Raw genomic sequence first — 19,701 nt, 5'->3', positions numbered from 1 at the left:
GAAACACGTTGTGCCTCACTCATGATAAAAGACCTACAGATGAAACCTACACGGAGACACCATTTCTCACGTAACCCAGCAAGATCTAAACATCGGATGACACTCTCTGTTGGTGAGAGAATGTACGGGAAACCAGGACTCCCGTGCATCGCTCACCATTACACAAGATGATACCATCTCTGTGACAGGATTTAGCAACATCTCCCCAAATAACGCCTGTATTTACCTTCTGATATAACAACCTCACTCCCAAAGATCTCAAAGATACTGTGTATACAACACAAATGGTGAGAAGACCATATGCACAAAACTATGTTACCCCAGCATTATTTACAATAACAAAAGACTGGAAACAACCAAAATTGTCTATCAATAGAAAAGTTGCTGAATACACTGAACTGTGAAACTGGAAAATAAGAAATTAATAGATTTTATATACTGCTAGGCTATGATTTCCAGAATGTGTTTTCTAAAGAGGGGTGAAGAAAAATAGAATACTTTTATATTAGAAAGTAACAAGAGACAAATACATATATTAGTTATTTACAGCCCTGAGATAAAATTCACATGCAATAAAATACACATTCAAAGTGCACGATCTATCTGGTAAGTTGTGACACATGAATACATCTGTGAAACCACGATCACATTCAAACCAAACATACCCTTCACCTGCACAAGTCGTCTCCTCCCCTTGGTAATCGCACCTCCTGCCGCCTGCTGTCTGGGCCCGACTCCACCCCAAGCAGAATTTCTATCACCACAGTTCGCAGTTGCTGCAGCTTTATATATGGAATACAAAACACACCACGTGTCCCCGTTCTCTGGCTTACCTCAGCCTAACTGGACATTCATCCATGCTGCTCCAGACATCAATAGGTTACAGTCCATTTTCTTGCTCAGTAGCATTTCACTGTATGGATATATCACAATTTGCCTATTTATTCAGCTGTTGATCTGCGTTTGAGTGTTCTCTCCCCTCATTTTTGGCTTTTACAAATATAAGGGCTATGAATACTGATATGCAAGTCCTTTTATGGATGTCGAATTTATCGAGTACCTGCTTAGCAGAGCAATGACTGGATCACGTAATATTTATCTTTTTACGAAGCTGACAAGTGGTTTGCCAAAGAGATGTACCATTTTACATGCTCCCGAGCAGAGCATTTCCAGCTCCTCTGCACCGTCTCCCATACCTAGTATTTTAATTTTAATCTTTTTAATTTTAGTCAATCTGGGTGGCTCAGTCGGTTGAGTGTCCGACTTTGGCTCAGGCCATGATCTCACGGTTCGAGTTTGAGCCCCATGAGGGGCTCTGTGCTGACAGCTCAGAGCCTGGAGCCTGTCTTCTGATTCTGTGTTTCCCTCTCTCTCTGACCCTCCCCTGCTCATTTTCTCCCTCTCAAAAATAATAAAAAACTTTTTTAAAAAATTTATCAATCTACTAAGTATATAATGATAATTCATGGTGGTTTAAGTTTGCATTTCCCTGAGTAGTAATGATGTGGAGCATTTAAAAAATGTGCTCATTTTGTATGCACCTATCTTCTTTGGTGAAGTGTGACTTCACTGGGTTATTTCTTACTAAGTGAGCTTTGAGAGTTCTTTATATATTCCAGGATAGAAGTCTGTGTTCAGATACATGCTTTGCAATGAGTCTCTCCTACTCTGTGGCTTAACTTTTCATTCACTTAATAGTATATTTTGGAAGGATGTAAGTTTGTATTTTGATGAAATCCAAATTATTGAATTAAAAAAAATTTTTTTTTTTAATTTATTTTTGAGCGACAGAGAGACAGCGCAAACAGGGGAGGGTCAGAGAGAGAGGGAGACACAGAATCTGAAGCAGGCTCTAGGCTCTGAGCACAGAGCACAACGCAGGGCTCAAACCCACAAACCCTAAGATCATGACCTGAGCTGAAGCTGGATGCTTAACCGACTGAGCCACCCAGGCGCCCCCAAATTATTGAATTTTGCTTTTATGACTGAATCCTGCGTTTTGTGTCAAATCTAAGAAATCCCTGGCTCAACTTTTTTCTAGAAATTTCATAGGTTAGGTTTTACATTCACTTCTATGAAGCATTTTGAGTTAATTTAGGTTTCTGATGGAGGTATGGATCGATTTCTTACACAGGGATATTTGCAATTATTGTTTGTTGAACAGACTTCTCTTTCTCCATTCTGTCTTTCCTCCTTTGTCTGAAGCCCATTGCCAGATAGGTACTTCTGGATTGTCGATTCTCTGTTCCAATAATCTTTGTCTATCTTTACACTGACACCATGCTCTCCTAATTACCACAGCTTTAAGTCCCGAAATCAGGTCATGTTTGTGCTGTTCTAGGCCTCTTGAATTTTCCATATGAATTGTACGATCAGCTTGTTGTCTTCTACAAAAGAAAGTCCTGATGAGATTTTCATCGGGATTACGTTGACTGGGGAGCTTAATATTTGACATACAGTTTGTCACAGGGATGATATGATACCATAATGGCTTCTCTTGCACAAGATACATCTCTCCATGCATTGAGGTCTTCAATCAGCAATATTTTACAGTTTTTGATAAGTCTTACATTTTTACCAGATTTATCCTTAAGCAATTCATATTTTTTATGCTATTTTACACATGGAAGGGTTTTTTTTTAATTTCAATTTTCAATTGTCTGCTATAATTTTACTCCTTCCTTCCCAAACTGTATGTTTTACTTCTTTTTCTCACTTTAGTACACTGGTCATTGCCTCACTGTGCCCCACTATAATGCTGAACAGACATGGTGAGAGTGAACATCCTTGATTCGTTTCTGATCATAAGGGGGAAGCATTTAATTATTCACCATTAAGTATGATGTTAAGTTTTTCATAGAGCCTATTTTAAGTCCCTTTCTAATCCTAGTTTGCTGATTACTTCTTTTTTTTTAATGTCAGTAATCAAGATTGGATTTTTTTGATGCTTTTCTGTGCCTACAGAGCGAACATTTGGAATTTATTTTTAAAACTTTATAATATGTGACTTATACTGATTGATCTTCTAATGTTAAATGAACCATGCATTCTTGGGATAAACCATACTTGGTCATTATGTATTATCATTTTTATATACTGTTGGACTTGATTTGCTAAAATTTTATTTAGACATTTTGTGCCTATCCTCATGAGAGATCTTGGTCTGTGGTTTTCTTTTCCTGTTATATCTTGGTCTGGTTTGAACTGGGATGTATTTTCTCATCTTCAGTTTTCTAGAAGAGTTTATATAGAATTAATACTATTTCTTCCTAATATGTTTAACGGAATTCACCAGTGAAGCATCTGGGCCTGGAGTTTTCTTTGCAGAAAGATTTTGAACAATAAATTCAATTTCTTTAATAGTCACTAAGACTTGAGTAGGCTTTTGCAATTTGTGTCTTTAGATGGACTTTCTTCACCTCATCTAAACTATCAAACTGACTCAAACTATTCATAATATTCCCTTTTATTGTTTTAATTTCTACAGAATCTATAGTGATATCGTATGTGATGGCAGATATGGGTAATTTTTGTTTCCTTTTTTATTTCCCCAATCACTCTGGCTAGCAGTTCATCAATTTTATTAATCTTGAAGAACCAGCTTTTGTTTCCATTGGTTTTCCTCTTGTTTTCTATTTCATCAAGTTATTCTCTTTCTTTTCTTCTACTTCTTGGGAATTAATATGCTCTTCTTTTTCTAGTCTCCTAGAGTAGAAACTGAGGTCACTAACCTGAGATATTTCTTCTTTTCTAATACATAGTGCTATAAATTTCCAAGTACTGCTTTACTGTTATTGCACAAACTTGATATGCTGTTTTCATTTTCATTATCAAAATACTGATTTCCCTTTTCTTTGACCCATAAGTTATGCAGAAGTATGTCAGTTGGTTTCCAAATATTTGGAGATTTTCAAGAGATCTGTTACGGATTTCTAATTCAGTTTTATCATGGCCAGAGAACATACTTTGTATGATTTATATCTTTTTTATTTTTTGAGATTTGGTTTATGACCCAGAATATGATTTATCTTGTTAGATGCTCCATGTGCATTCAAAGCACATATGCTCTGCTCTTCTGGAATGTTCTATAAATGTCAATCCGGTCAAGGTCGCTGATAGTGTTGTTCACATTCTAGAACCTTATTCATATTCTATCAATTACTCAGAGAAGGATATTGAAATCTCTAATTATAATTGATACATATATCTATTTTTCCATTCATTTCTATCAACTTTTGCTTCACGTATTTTAGAGGCCTATGATTACAAACACAAATGTTTAAGATTATTATGACTAATGACTGACTGCCCTAGAAAATAACTTTCCTTATCCCCGATACACTCTGCTCTAGAATCCCCTTTGGTATGGAGAGAGCCACTCCAGCTTCCACCTGACTACTATTAGGATACCTTTTTCAGTCTTTTTAGTTTTAACCTTTTTATGTCTTTTTAAAGTGTGGTTTCTGAAGACATCTATTTGGATCTTGCTTCTTTACCCAAATTAACCACCTCTGCCTTTTAATTGGGGTATTTAGACAAATTCTATCTAATGTGATTGACATGATTAAGTTTGAACCTGGGCATCTTCTTTTTTTCTATTTATCGCATCTGTTCATTGTTACCTTTTGGCTCTTATTCTGCTGTCTTTCCGATTACTGAATCTTCTTAATGATTCTAATGTATCTCCTCTCTTGGCTTGTTTTGTGATGTTAGTGTTTTAGTGACTGCGTTGGGGTTTATAGTATATAAGTTTTCACAGTCCACCTTTAGTGACGCTGTACTATTTCATGTGTATAGTAAGAACTTTACAATTTACCATTTCTCCATCTCCTGTCCTTCATGTCAGTGTTGTCCTGTAGTTTACTTTTATGTATTTTTGAAACCTGATGCTACAAAAAGTTACATTTTAAAGACATTTAAATAATGAGATGATGGTTTTACATATGTACTGAGATGGTTACCACTTCTGGCACCCTCCACTCCTTTGTGTAGCTCCACTATTTCCACCTACAGCCATCTTCCTTATGCCTCACGGTATCCCCTGAACATTTCTCAAGGTGCAGGTGTGCTGGTGAATTCATTCAGTTCTTGTACACTGGAAAAAAATCTTCACTTAATCATTGCTTTACAAAATTATCTTGCTTGGTATGATATTGTAGGTCAACAACATTGTTCTTCAAGTATATTAAAAATTTTTATTCTACTGTATTCTGCCGTGCATTCTGATAAGGAATCTTGATGTCAATCTTACCTTATCCTTCTCTATGTATTTTTTCTCTGCTTTTAAGATTGCTATTTATCAGATATTTTTGAGCAATTTGATTAGGATATACCTCAGTGTGGTTTTCTTCATGTTTCTTATATTGGAGTTTCATTAGACTTCTTGAATATTCGGATCTATAGCTTTCATGAATTTTAGAAAGTTTTATCCATTATGTCTTTAAATCTGTTTCTGAACACCTCTTTGATCCTGTCCTCTAGTGATTCCAGGTCCATTTACTAGGCTGCCTGAAAGTGCCCCACAGCTCACAGGTAATCTGATCCGCTTTCTTGAGTCTTTTTTCCCTATGTATTTCATGCTGGATAGCTTCTAATGCTACCGTCTTCAAGTTCACTAATCTCTTCACCTACAATGTCTAGTCTAGCATTACTCCCTCCCACCCAGTAGATTTATCATCTCTTTCACTGTAGTTTTCAAATCTAGAAGTTTGATTTGGGTCTTTTAAAAAAAAATGTATCTTTCATGTCTCTACTTAACTTTTTTTAACATCCAAAATATAAGAATAGAAACTATTTTAATACCCTTGCTTAATTCTAACATCTCTGGTAGTTCTTGGTTGGTTTGGATAGGTTGATTTTTCTCCTCATCGTGGTTTCTGTTTTCTTGCCTCTCTATGCCTGGTAATCTCTGACTGGATGCCATACATAACGAACAAATGTGATGGATGATTTTCTGTGTCAACTTGAGTGGTTATGGGATACCCAAATTAAAGCTTAATTTCATGTGTGCTTTTGAGGGTGTTTCAAGGGGAGATTAGCATTTGAATGATTCACTCAGTAAGTAGATTGGATATGGGTAGGCATCACCAATCCACTGAGGGCCTGAACAGAGCAAAACACGAAAGGAATTCACTCCTTCCTCTGAGATTGCTTGAACTAGATATCATTCTTCTACCCTGGCTACTCCTGGTTCTCAGGCCTGGAGACCTGACTCGAATCTACACCATCAACTCCCGTTTGGACTCAACCCGAATTACGCCACTGGCTTTCCTGGGTCTCCAGCGTGTAGACAGCAGACTGTGGGACTCCTCAGCCTCCATCTGTGCGTTAGTCAATTCCTTATAATAATCCCTCCTACCTGTGTGTGGCTGTCCCCTATTGGGGCAAAGAAGTGAGGAACCCTAAGTTGAGGAGATGGAGCTGAAAGTCCAGGGAAAGCAAGGCAGCTAAAATTCACAGGGCTGAGTACCAAGAAGAGGCGGGGCAGGAGAACAAGCAAACACATGGGGGGTCCCTGGAAAGTCCCCTTTGAGTACCCATCAGCACGTGAATTTCACAAAAGTATGCAACGTCAGAGAAACCATCCAAGTGATTAGAGGGAACAGTTCCTGACACAGGGCCAAGAATAGTACCTTGCAATTCTAGGAGAACTGGAGGAGGTACTCAGAAGGGTCTTGACTCAGATTAAATGCTGTTCGTGTCTTGCCTAACAAACCTGAAAAGCAAGACGCCAAAGAATCACACTATTTCCTAGTTATTTACCTGAACAAACAGAACAGAGCTCCAGAATGCTGTTCTAGTCAAGGTTCTCTAGAGAAACAACCTGATCGCTCTGGCAGGTGCGGGAGCAGGCCCGACTGGAGGGCTCCCGGCACTTGCTCCCGATCTTTCACCAATTACCGTCCTTTGTCACCTGATGGCCAGTGACTTGAAATGGCTTCATTTATTTTGTCTGATTTTTTTTCTTTCCAGGTGTTTCAGTGACCGTGGTCTCTCTCAATCTAGCTTGGCTGAATGTGGAAATCGTTTCCTTATTTTTTTAATGATAATGAAATCAATTTTTAAAATTATCCACAGAGAGGGTAACAACAGGTTCAGTGGACGTGGGACAAAATCCTGACTTCTCCAAAGAGGCCTTCTTTTATAAATTGGCTTTGGACCTTATAAATGTTAGATATTTATAAATACTTACAAAACAAATACATTTAAAAGCAATCCCTAAAAATGAAAGCAAAAATGAAACAACGGTGTTTCAAGTTGGTGGCAGGACAACAGAAAGGACTGATTTCAAGCATGTGCCAGTGGGATGTAGCTGAGAGACAAAAAGAACTGCAAAACATCCTGAGAACATTCCCAATAATATACCGTGGGCGGCAGTGTGGATATTGGCATTTTGAATACTGTTGTGTGAATACTGTAACACAGTAAATAAATATGTTGACATCACTGAAAACTGGGATTTCCGACACTGGAGAAAGAAAATACGTTTGTAAGATAGATGAAGTTACATAAAACCCCTCTAGCATCCTGATGTTATTTTGGGCCTATCCATATGGAACCAAGATGAATACCGACACACACGAAAACGCTAGGTCTTTCCTGGCCTGGCCCTCTGAAAAGGCTGCGAAATGACAGCCAACTCAAAAGCAATAAGCAATCTTAGTACCCAGAGTATAGATTAAATACCATTTCCCATTAAAAGAAATCAGGGGCTCCTTAGAGAAATAACTTCTTCAAGATCCAGGCAGGAAATCTAGAGGATGAGCTTAGAACACCCTGTCACCCTAGAAAGGAAGGTGTCAGTGACCACCAGTGGTGTCAAAAAGGCTCAGAAGCCAAGCTGAAGAGGCTCCCACTAACTAAAAATGGGAGAAATTGAGCACTGGTAAGAATAAGAACTAAGTGGATTGAAACACACCACGTATTTTCAAGTTCATGATGTCATAATACCAATTAGAATAGAGTTAGAAGAAACACACCAAAAAACCCTCTGGACATCATTGGATAAATCCAGGAAGCTAAATCATTATTTTGGAAACTATTTAAATAGAAAGAATCAAATATTTATACTGCCTGAACTATACAAACGAAATCTCAGTGTAAACAATACTTGATTATAACTTCCTTCCTGAAGAAATATCCCAGCCTTTAAATGAAGCAGGAACAACATAGTTACCATATTACTGTTTTGCAGCCTATAATATATCAACAGACTTAGTCAATGTCACCAATGACTGCTGTGCCATCAAAAGTAGAGGGACATCCAGGGGTGCCCTGGGTGGCTCAATCGGTTGAGCCTCCGACTTTGGCTCAGGTCATGATCTCACAGTTCATGGGTTCAAGCCCTGCGTCGGGCTCTGTGGTGACAGTTCCGAGCCTGGAGCCTGCTTCAGATTCTGTGTCTCCCTCTCGCTCTCTGCCCCTCCCCCGCTCACACTCTGTCTCTCTCAAAAATAAACATTAAAAAAATTAAAAAACAAAAAGTAGAGGGACATCTAGACATTAGATGCCTCCTGCTGAAAGCAAACATCTCCAGTTAAGTATCCTTGCCAACGAATACTGAACCTGAATCTGACCACCAACTCCTGGCAAATACAAAGCGTCCGAGAAACATGTTCGGTTACCCTGGGTATGCAGTTAGCAAAGTGCTGAGACCATGTAGCCCCTGGAGGCCAAACACACTCGTTTCTTCAATGAATACATTCCAACAACAAACAAAAGGAAAAAATCTACAGGCAGAGGCAATGATACACTTGCCCTCCCCCTGAAATAAACTGGATGAAAGATACGAAAAACACAAGCTGTTTTTCAGGTGGAGAACAAGCAGCACAGGAACGCGACCCCTGAAGGAAGGAAAATCAAGGAGGTGAGCCTGCTGGTCAACCAGCTTCCTGCCTGGAGGTACTCTCTCACCTCGGCACTGGGAGGGGGTGCCCTGAAGAGCCAACCAATCTCCCTGAGGACTCGGAGGCCAGAGTTCAGGAAGACCGAGGTAACAGAAATGTGCAGAGAAAGGTCCTGGAAAGACGGGCTGCAAAGAAAAGGAGTTCCAGAAATCTGTTAGCAGGTTTCCGTCCATCTTTGCTGAACTGGAAGCAGGCTCTGCCTAAGGTAAGATTCTTTAAGGATGGACAAAAAAAACAGCTACAGATGAAAAGAATGACCACCAGGGATCTGAAAGCTGAACAAATACCAGAGTTCTACACAGGCCTGGGAAGCAAAGTGTGCTCCAGTCAGAGTGACCTCCTTTGCCATGGATTCCAGAAGATTCACACTTGAGGGGTAGGGCTAGACTACCTCTAGAGGAGAGACAACTATACACACAATCTTTAAAAAAATCTTAAAAATAAGACTAGAGGGGCACCTGGGTGGCTCAGTCGGTTGAGCGTCCGACTTCAGCTCAGGTCATGATCTCAGTCTGTGGGTTTGAACCCTGCGTCAGGCTCTGTGCTGCCAGCTCAGAGCCTGGAGGCTGTTTTGGATTCTGTATCTCCCTCTTTCTCTGCCCCTCCCCTGTTCACTTTCTCTCTCTCAAAATTAAATAAATATTAAACAAAAAAAAGACTAGAAAGGTTCAACCTGGCCCACAAGTAACAACAGTCTAGCAAAGCAAACTTCAACACTTTTTTCTTAAAAAAGCCACCAAAAACCAGGCACTCAACAATGTAACATTCACAGCGCCCGGCATCCACTAGCAAGAAGAAATCACTATGTGATTCTAAAAAAGAAAGCAGGGAAGTATGTCTCCATGTTAAAAAAGCAGGAAACTATGTCTACATGTTAAAAAAAAAAAAAAAAAAAAAAGCAGGAATGTCCCATGAATCAGAGATAAATTAATCTATAAAAACAGACCAAGAGAGGTCACTGGGTGGCTCCGACAGGTAAGCGCCCAACTCTTGATTTCAGCTCAGGTCAAGATCTCACAATTCATGGGACTGAGCCCTGTGTTGGGCTCTGCACTGACAGCATGGAGCCTGCTTGGGATTCTCTCTCCCTCTCTCTCTGCCCCTCCCCCCGCTCATGGTCTTTTCCTCTCTCTCAAAATAAACTTAAAAAAATATAGAACAACAAGTTGCAACAGAGATGACAATTAATTAGCTTGAAAAAATTTTAGATGAATTATTTTGAAGTTTATTAAGAATTAAAATAAAACAAAACCTTAGCCATACTGATGAAAGGTGGAAGATATAAAATAGAACCAAGTGGAACTTTTAGAGCTGAGAAATAAACTACCAGAAATGACAAACTCACTCGATGGGCTGAACTGCAGATTAGATACTATTAAAGATGAATGGGGGGGCGCCTGGGTGGCTCAGTCAGTCAAGCTCAGGTCAGATTATGGTCTCACAGTTCGTGGGATCAAGCCCCTGTAAGGATGCAGGTCCGATCCGGCCTTCCCCTGTACTTAAAAGGGGAAGGCTCCGGCTTCTCCTGAAAGGGTGCACCTTAAGGAGGAACAACTCCTCCGGCTCCCATACCTTTGACCTTTCTAGAGGCGGGCCTAGTCACGCCCCACATGGGGCATCCTGGGCCCACTCTGATTGGTCAATACTCTAAATGTTGTGATTGGCTCCCACAACTGCCAGTATTGATGGGGAGGGTAGGGATTGGATCACTGTACACCTGTCATCATTTCCTGAAACTCCCCCTCCCAAAGGCATAAAAGGCCCTGCCCTGCCTTTGTTCGGGGCTTTCTCCACGTGGCCAGCGGCCTGCTGGAGACTGTGAGCCCGAGCTTAAGCTTGTAATAAAGGCCCTTTGCTTTTGCATGCATGACTCGGTCTCCCTAGCAGTCTCTGGTGTTTGTTTTGGGGTGATTTTACAAACTTGGGTACAACACCCCATGTCAGGCTTAATCACTGAGGCTGTTTGGGATTCTCTCTCTCTGCCTCTCCTGTGTTTTCTCTCTCTCTCAGAATAAATAAACATTAAAAATTTTAAAAAGCATTTTTTTAAAGATCAGTGAGCATGAGGACAACAATGGGAATACCTAGACTGAAGCAAAGACCTAGAAGGCTGAAAAACAACAAAAAAGAACAGGGCCACCGTGACCTGTGGCACTCCATGAGGTGGTCTAATTAATTAATGTGTAATTAGAGTCCCAGAAGGAAAGAGAAGAGAGGAGGGATATTAAAAAAAAGATTAAAATCTAAAGAAATAATGTGAAAACTAATCAAAGTATCCAGAGCAAGAGTGGATTTTACTAAAGGTAATTATGCTCTAATTAACCTTTTTAAAAAGGTGTGTTTGTTCCCAGATGACATGATCACCTACCTACTCAGAGACATCTGTGAAAGCTACAAGACAGTCCTAGAACTAATAAGTTTAATAAGGCATGAAGATACAAATATACAAAAACCAACTGCGTTTGCATGTATCAGCACAAAACAATGGTGAGATGTAAGAAAGATACCATTTACAGTATCGAAAATCATGAAACACACAGGCATCCAGACTCTGACAATACCTGTACCCGAGACCTACAAAACACTGCTGAGAAACTAAAGATCTAAGTGTGGAGATGAACTTAGTTCTTGGACTAGAAGCCTTCATATTTGTTCATATCAACTCTTCCAAATAAAATTTCAGGAAGTTGGTTCTAAAATTTATATGGAAACACAAAGGAACTGAAATAGCCAAAACAATTTTGCCAAAGAACTACCTCATTCTAAGACTTACTATAAAGCTATACCAATCAGAAAAGTGTGTTATCCTAGGGCAAAAATCTAGATTAATGGAACAGAACAGAGTGCAGAGACACACAAATATGATCAGCTGATTTCTACCCAAGTGCCACAGTCAACGGAAGGAAAATGAAATGCTACGGGAGCAGGTGGATATCCATAGAAGGAAAACTATGAAACTTGACACCATTCACAAAAATTAACTCAACACAGAACAGAGACCTGAGCATGAAAAGCATAACTATAAGACTTCTAAAAGAAAATAGGAGAAAATGAAATTTGTGGCCTATTATTACTTAGGCAGGAAACAAAATGCACTAACCATAAAAGTAAAAATTAATAAATTTGGCGCTCAGAAGTAATGTTAAGAAACTGAAAGGCCAAGCCATAGACTGAAAAAGTTATTCATGATATGTATCTGACAAAGAAGTTATATCTAAAATATATGAAGAACTCTTAGATCTTAATATTTATGAGGGAAAAAATTTAAGAAAGGGCAAAAGAGGGGCGCGTGACTGGCTCAGTCAGAAAAGCGTGTGACTCTTGATCTCTGGGTTGTGAGTCTGAGCTCCACACTGACTGTAGAGATTACTTAAATAAATAAAATAAACTTTAAAATGGGGGGGGGGGGCATAAGATGTGAAAAGCTATTTCCCACATGAACACCAAAACACGATCATGTGAAAAAGTACTCTATCTATCACCAAGAAATACAATTAAAACCACAAAGAGGGGAGCCTGGTTGGCTCAGTCAGGCGTTCAACTCTTGCTTTTGGCTCAGGTCATGATCTCACCATCATGGGATCAAGTCCCACATGGGATTCGATCTCCTTCTCTCTGTCCCTCCCCCACTCATGCATATGTGCTCTCTCGTTCTCTCTCTCAAAATAAAGAAACTTAAAAAAAATTTTTTTTAAACCCACAAAGACATGCCTACTAGAATGGCTACAATTCGTGACTGATAACATCAAACGTTAGCAAACACATGACCAAAACGACGTCTCATAAATTGCTACGAAAGAATAAACTGGATTGTCGCTCTTGAGAACTGTTTGGCAGCTCAGACCAAACAGACTCACCCTCCTGCAGGGCAGTTTCACGGCTAGATGTGAGTCCATTTTATAATTCTAATTCACAACGGGCAAACAGAACCTATAGTGGAATACAGTGTCGCCAGCAGCCAGAGGTAAAGGCACAGGAGGAAACTTCTCTGAACAAAGGAAATGTCCCGCGTCTTGGTCGTGATGGTTTTAACACGAGCAAATACATTTGTTAAAACTCACTGAGCTGTGTCCTTAAAATGGTGACCTTTATTGTAGGCCTTTTCTAACTGACTAAAGACATATGGCAACTACTATAATACCTGTACCTCAACAACATCCTGATTTGAACAAAAACAATTTTTAAAAGTAGGGAAGGGGATTTTCAATGTGCCAACTATTGGGTGATATTAAGGAATTACTGTTAAGATGGGTAATGGGCCATGGATTCATTAAACAATGGTCTCTGCTTGCGTATGTTTGAAAATTTGCATGCACTCAAAAAATTAAAGCATCACTTCAAACACTTAGAGTTACTATGTAGAAAAAGAGTTCGATGCTACAAGAAGGAATCATGTAGAGGAAAGCGTGGAGCTGCGAGGCAGGCTGTTCACACGGGGAGCTGCGGATGCCCAGATGCCGTAACTCCCCACCAGGGGGTAAAGGGGATGTTTCTGCAGTTAGTGAAGCTGGACAAACTGCCCCCAAAGGTCCCTTACAGCTCCAGGATTCCATCAACTGTGGACCCATGAACCTGACTTCTGGCCCAGTTTTCCTGAGCAAGTCAGCACCCCGATACTCCCCAGCCCTACCAAAGAATTATCTATACTACTTACTTGATACTTCCCCGAAACTATTTCAAGATATTTTCCAATTTCTCAATTTCCATGTATTTGATATGCCCTTTTCGTAAAACCTTTCCAAAATCAGAATCATGCTTCATACCTCTCAGAATCTTCTATGTCTAGCACAACACTCTGCACTTACTGGGCCATCTAAATGCTTCCCTGACAACACCTTCAAGTCCATGTTACTTTGTAACGTTGTGCCCTTTTCCCTTGCCATTCCTGACCCTGCCTTCTCCCACCAGCCCCAAGCAGAGACCTTGTCTCACACCACCTCTGTGGCCCTCAACTGCACATGGAAAGGGGCTCTGTGCACATCCACAAAGAAAATGAATAAAGAACTTCCATCTGGAGGCTGTTACATTTTTGAAGTGACAATGATTCATTCTGATAATCAAATCCAAATTCTGAAACTGCCTTAATCACTGAAAATTTCATTATTCTACATGCACAGGTAATTCACCCCTTTACCTGGGGGGTGCTAACCACCACAACCATGGAGAAGGCTACAAATTCTTCCTCATGCTGGTGGCCTTTCTTCTGCATTCCCTGGGCATCCAGTGGTTTTAGGCCTCCCTCTGACCATTCACATGAGAAGCTGGCAGAGGGTGAGAGCCTACAAAATGCCAGACACTGCACCAGACACTTTATTATCAACTCATTCCATTTTTACAACAACTGGAGTAGGTAACATCTGCATCTGGAAGATGTAGGACAGCTCAGTAATTTGCCCAAGCTTCTCAATGCTGAGATTTAAATCTGAGATTTGAAACCAGATAATCCTGGTTCAAAACTCATGCATTTTTATGGAATGGGGACGGGGGGGGGGGATCCTCCTTTCTACACAACTCTTGAAATAACAGAACGTAGTGGAAAAATATTTTTGTGGGGGAGGCTACTTTTCTCTACAGGTCCAAGGATAACTTGGCCTCCAACTTCTGAAAAGCTTGCTCATTCCCACAATTTACCAAGAAAAATGTCCAATTTCAATACATACCACAAGGGGGAGCTAAGTCCTAAAAAGCTTAGATTTGCTTCCAGATAGATTAAGTCTCATTTGAATCCTGATTCCCTTAAGAAAGATAAATCTGAATAGATACTCTACCATAAGTGACTCTTTCTAAGAAACAAATCACATCCCTTTCCTGCTTAAAACCTGCCAAAGATCCCCATCCCAAAGAGTGTAACGCTGCCTGTCAGAATACACAACTTCTGTCCCTCCTATCTCCCTCCAGAAGACACTCCCCAACCCCATCCTCAACTATTCAAAACCAAAAAGACCTCCCTGGCTTCCCCAGAAGGTTTCTTTGCAACCCCTTCCATCTCTCTTAACACGTTATTTCCTCAGTCTAACTGCAAGCCACCTTCTATTCAGCCACACGCATCAAACTCCCATTCGTCCCTCAACTCCTGCCAAAATTTCTGGCCTTCTCTGCCCCTCCTCCTACCACAACAACATCAATTTACCCAACACATTATTCTCCCATCAGGAAAATACTTTCTGCCCGTATCATGTTATGTCTCCAGTGACGTCTTTATCTACCTGCTGGACTAAAGGACCCTGGAGGGGAGGAGCCATGTTTTACCGGTGCGTCCATGCCTGGCTCGGACAAGCTGCAGATCTGAGCTAAGAACCCATCAAATCATACCCCGGGGGCCTGTTTCAGAGGCTAACGTCAGAGGATCAGCAGTAATTTTCACAAAGACATTTTACGTTCTTCACCTCATGCTCAAAATCAACTCAAAAACTGTAATGAATCGCTAATTCTATCTGAAGAAGCTATGTATGTCGAACTTACCGCCGTAGTTAAGTAAGTTATGAATGAATATATTCCAAGAATCGCGTTTTCCAAGGGTGGGACACTTGCTGGCTCTTCAGCGTTTGTTTCTAGTTGCTTTTCTACATCAACAGCATCAACAGGACTCCTTTCTGTTATAATTATCCCTACAATTGAGGGTGAAAATTAATATTTTATAATATGCTTTAGAGTAAGACTTGTTTCTCTTCCTTTAAAATATTTATCAAGTGCCCACTGAGTATTAGTGTTTTCTCCTAAAGACTTAACGGTTTAGGGCCGCCGAGCCAGCTCAGCCGGTAGAGCACACGGCTCATGATCTCAGGGTCATGAGTTTGAGCCCCATGTTGGGCGTAGAGATTGAGATAAAACTTAAAAAATACTACAAAAAAAGACACAGATTCTATATGCCTTATATGAAGACTTACATACCTTACACAGTCATGCTCGTAAAGGATTCTAGAGAGAACAAAATTCAAAATGGAACACCTTTCCATTATGAAATGAACGCATCTCCAGCACACCCTACCCCTCACCAGATCCCCCATCAGCTCCCTGGCTAAGCAACTGCTATCTGAACAGTATTTAGTCATGAGAATTAAGAAAAGCAGAATTTTATGGGGGTTTTTTCCCCATAGACCAGATGCATTTAGCAAACATTCATTTAGTGCTGGTGAAGCACTGTTAGAAACATCAGGCAAAGGCTGAACGGAAAGGCGTCAGCTTGCAGGCCTGCGGGTGGGATGCACCAGTGCTTAGCGCAGTGCCAGGCCCTCGGTGACTGCTTCCCCAACGGATGAATGACAGCTACACAGGAGAGACTGTGGTAAACGCCCCAAACACTAATGGTAACTGTTTACCGAGCCGGGGCCGGCCTGGAGCTCTATATGAGAAACAGGACTCCAGCTAATCCTGAAGGGTTTCACTGGAGGAGGTGGCGGGGAGGCGATTTCAGGTTGAATTACTAGCGCTGGGGCATGTGACCGGCTGGGAGTTAGAGAGGACCGGGGGAGGGGAATCTCCCCCAACCCGGAGACTCCACTCACTACGGATCTAAGAATGACCTCTGGGAAGTGTCCACGGTCAGGGCGGCCTCTCAGGGTCTGAGACGTGTGAAGGGACACTTGGGAAGACGAGCCTGTAAGGGTAGCTGATGTCATTTTGTGACAGAACTTGGAAGGACTGGGCAAAAAAATCTGTTTTTAATTCTGCAAGCAGGGTTGTTCCTAGCCTTGAAAGTTTCTGAGCAAGAGAGTTTTGACAAGACATCGTGGCGGATGACTCATCTTCAACAAGCTGAGAAAACTCTTTTAACTCTTTTTGAGATAAAAGAGTTTAGAACTAGAGAGGATGATACGTGAATGCAATGTCCTTGGGACACAAGAGACCTCTGATAGGTCCTTTCTTCTCAAAGTACAGAATTCCTGCCCACTCCATGGCTTCTCCTGAAGAGAGACGGGGCGGGGGGGTTCCACGCTGCTACTAGGCCTCATGGGTAACACTGCGGCTAGGATCACAGACCACAACCTCCAAGAACACAAAGCCAGTGATGGTACCACACACCACTCCCCACAGTGGACGCACAAAATAACACCATTAGCTCTTCTGCAGTAGAAACCTGCTGATACCCTTATTGGGGCTGTATTCTTGATTTTAAACAATCTCCTCAATTCAGATGAAACGAGCTGCTCTTCACTGGGCATCTGCTGTGCTCTGTGATTAAACGCTCTCTGCCGATGCCCGGCCACGCTGGGCCGCCACCCGCTGCGCACAGTGCTGGGCTGTTCCCTGCAGTGAAATAGCCCTTCACTGTTTTCAGAAAGGTTTTTGCCACGTCTAGGTAGCAAAGTAACAAAAGAACTGAGCCACACGGTATTCTACGGGGGGCGGAGAACAGGGAGAAAACACAGAACTTTTGACTTTTAAAGCAGTGGTTCTTAGGGGGCCTGGGTGGCTCAGTCGGTTAAGCATCCAACTTCGGCTCTGGTCATGATCTCTCAGTTCGTGAGTTTGAGCCCAGCAACCGGCTCTGTGCCGAAAGCACGGAACCTGCTTCAGACCTTCTGTCCCCTCTGTCTCTGCTCCTTTTCTCCTGCTTGTGCTCTCTCTCGAAATAAATAAACTTTAAAAAAAATAAATAAATAAAGCAGTGGTTCTCAAACTTTCACGTGATCAGAATTTCCTGGAGGGCTTTGCTGGTCTTCACCCCCCCAGTTTCTGATGTCGGCTGGTCTGGTTGGAAACTACTATTTGAGAACATACGGCCTTTTAAGAATGATAGTTTAGGATGAAATTATTTACGTAAGTAATGAGAGCCAAACACAGACATTTGGTTGGTTACAGTCTCTGGCCTTTTTCCTACTGCTGATCTCCATCTGCCTCAACTGCTTTCCTTTCCGTTCAACTCACTCCCGCCTGGATTCTTCTTCCTTTGATTTCCTGCCTTTAGGAGCAAATAAATGTCCAGGGGCACCTGGCTGGCTCAGTTGGTAGAGCATGCAACTCGGGGTCATGAGTTCAAGCCCCACTCTGGGTGAAGAGATTACTTAAATACATAATCTAAAAAAAAAAAAAAAAAAAGAACAAATATCCTAGGAGCTGTTTATGACATTCTCTACTTTGTAGAGAACAATCTGTGAGTTTTACCTGGGTCTATGTCTTTCTCAGTATTCGGCTTCTGTGACACCTCTGAGCCATGCCTGTCACCAGTACCATGTTGATCCAACTGGATGGGCTCTTTGGGAATCTGTGTCTTAAGGTCTTCTGTGTGATCTTGTGGGAAATTATCTTCAAGGGGTGGTTCTATCCCTGCAGGGAAGAAGAATGCATTGGGCTAGCAGGCCTTGACCATACCCCCCACCCAGCCTCTCCCATGGGGCAGCTCTCCCTCCCTGGCTACCCTCTGGGCACCACTCTCTCCACATGCTGAGATCCCAGGAAGCACGACTGAGTGGGGAAATAAGAGTTTCAATTGCTTTTGTCTCACTTCACAGATGACTAAAATTTGCAAAGAAACACTTATTCCCAAGTATTTTGTAAGACAACCCATTTATGGTAAGGAGTTCAATAACCCTAACTCCCCCCTCGACAAACCCAACACATGCCCCCCCAGATAAATGGGCAGAAGAGAATTCCAGTCAAGGGCAGAAATCAGAAGTATCTACTCCACGCAGAAAGAGCACGAACTCTTTCATACATGAGCATGTTTGTTGCACAGAGCTAGCCTTAGGTACAAAGGCAGCTTACTGAAACAGCCTTCAAATATTTTGAGAGTATCTCTGTTACAAAGATGGAGAACCCATTTCCTTCCCCAGAAGATTTCGGGTATAGCTCCATGTGACCCACAGGAAAGAGAAATTTCTTTAAAGCCTCATAGTTTACCCTAAAAATGCATCAGAGCTTTGCATCCTAATGCAAAACAGAACTGCTTTGATTACATGCAAAAATGTTCTCCTCCCCAAAGTCTGAAGCAAAACTGGCCCTCCAGGAAGACAGCATGTATTCTGTGGCTTTATGTCGCCCTGGTACTCTACCATATGCCACAGTTTAAATGCCACAGGCTGAAAAGCATGGAGACAAGAATAGAATATAAACTAGGAATCAGGCTATGTTAGGAGACTGGCTCACGGTCCATCCAATCAATATTTACTGAAAGGCTTCCATGCATCAAGTGCTGTGTTAGAGAGCGCTGCATCCGGGTCACGTCCTTGATTAATTAATCGGACCCCAAGAATCCCAGAACCCAGTAGAATCTGACTAATCTAAGTGACTGCTCCAAAGAGGCAAGAAAGAACAGGACACCCACAGAAGATGAACACTGCGGGGGGTGAGGATGAAGAAACTCAGGCAAGGCATCCACTGAAATGTTACACCTTGGTCTAATCCTTGGTCAGAGAGCAGTTACTCTGTGCTTATTAAGCCCTTCTACAAGCTTCTGGTTGTGGACTTAGTAAAGGACAGGGATGAAAGGTACAGTGTAGGGGGTACAATCAGTGGTGCTGTCACAGCCTATATGGTAACAGATGGGGACTACGCTTGCAGGGAGCACAGAGAATGCACAGACCTGTCCCATCACCATGTTGCGCACCTGAAACTAATGTAACATTATGCTTCAACCACACTTCAATTTAAAATTTTCACATTTATTTTTTTTTGCAAGACAAAAGACAGACCATGAGCAGGGGAGTGGCACAGAGAGAGAGGAGACACAGAATCCAAAGCAGGCTCCAGGCTCTGAGCTGTCAGCACAGAGCCCAACACGGGGTTCAAACCCACAAACTGTGAGATCATGACCTGAGCCGAAGTCAGACATTCAACCACCTAAGCCACCCAGGTG

The 19,701-nt window shown here is 41.6% G+C and overlaps 1 protein-coding gene across 8 annotated transcripts in view; it reads right to left on the bottom strand.

Annotated features, from left to right (window-relative positions):
• MIA3 (MIA SH3 domain ER export factor 3) overlaps window positions 1–19,701 on the bottom strand; it is a 52,035-nt gene that overhangs the window by 20,442 nt on the left and 11,892 nt on the right. For all 8 annotated transcript variants that reach the window (XM_029935677.1, XM_029935680.1, XM_029935678.1 and 5 more), the window contains exons 4-5: window positions 18,012–18,173; window positions 15,369–15,514 (exon numbers count right to left, since the gene is read on the bottom strand). In XM_029935677.1, the coding sequence (XP_029791537.1) occupies window positions 15,369–15,514; window positions 18,012–18,173 (308 nt within the window). The remainder of the gene's footprint in view (window positions 1–15,368; window positions 15,515–18,011; window positions 18,174–19,701) is intronic.

Source organism: Suricata suricatta, chromosome 3 (genome assembly GCF_006229205.1).
Source record: "Suricata suricatta isolate VVHF042 chromosome 3, meerkat_22Aug2017_6uvM2_HiC, whole genome shotgun sequence".
NCBI lineage: Eukaryota > Metazoa > Chordata > Mammalia > Carnivora > Herpestidae > Suricata > Suricata suricatta.
This window is presented reverse-complemented; position numbering and strand designations above follow the sequence as displayed.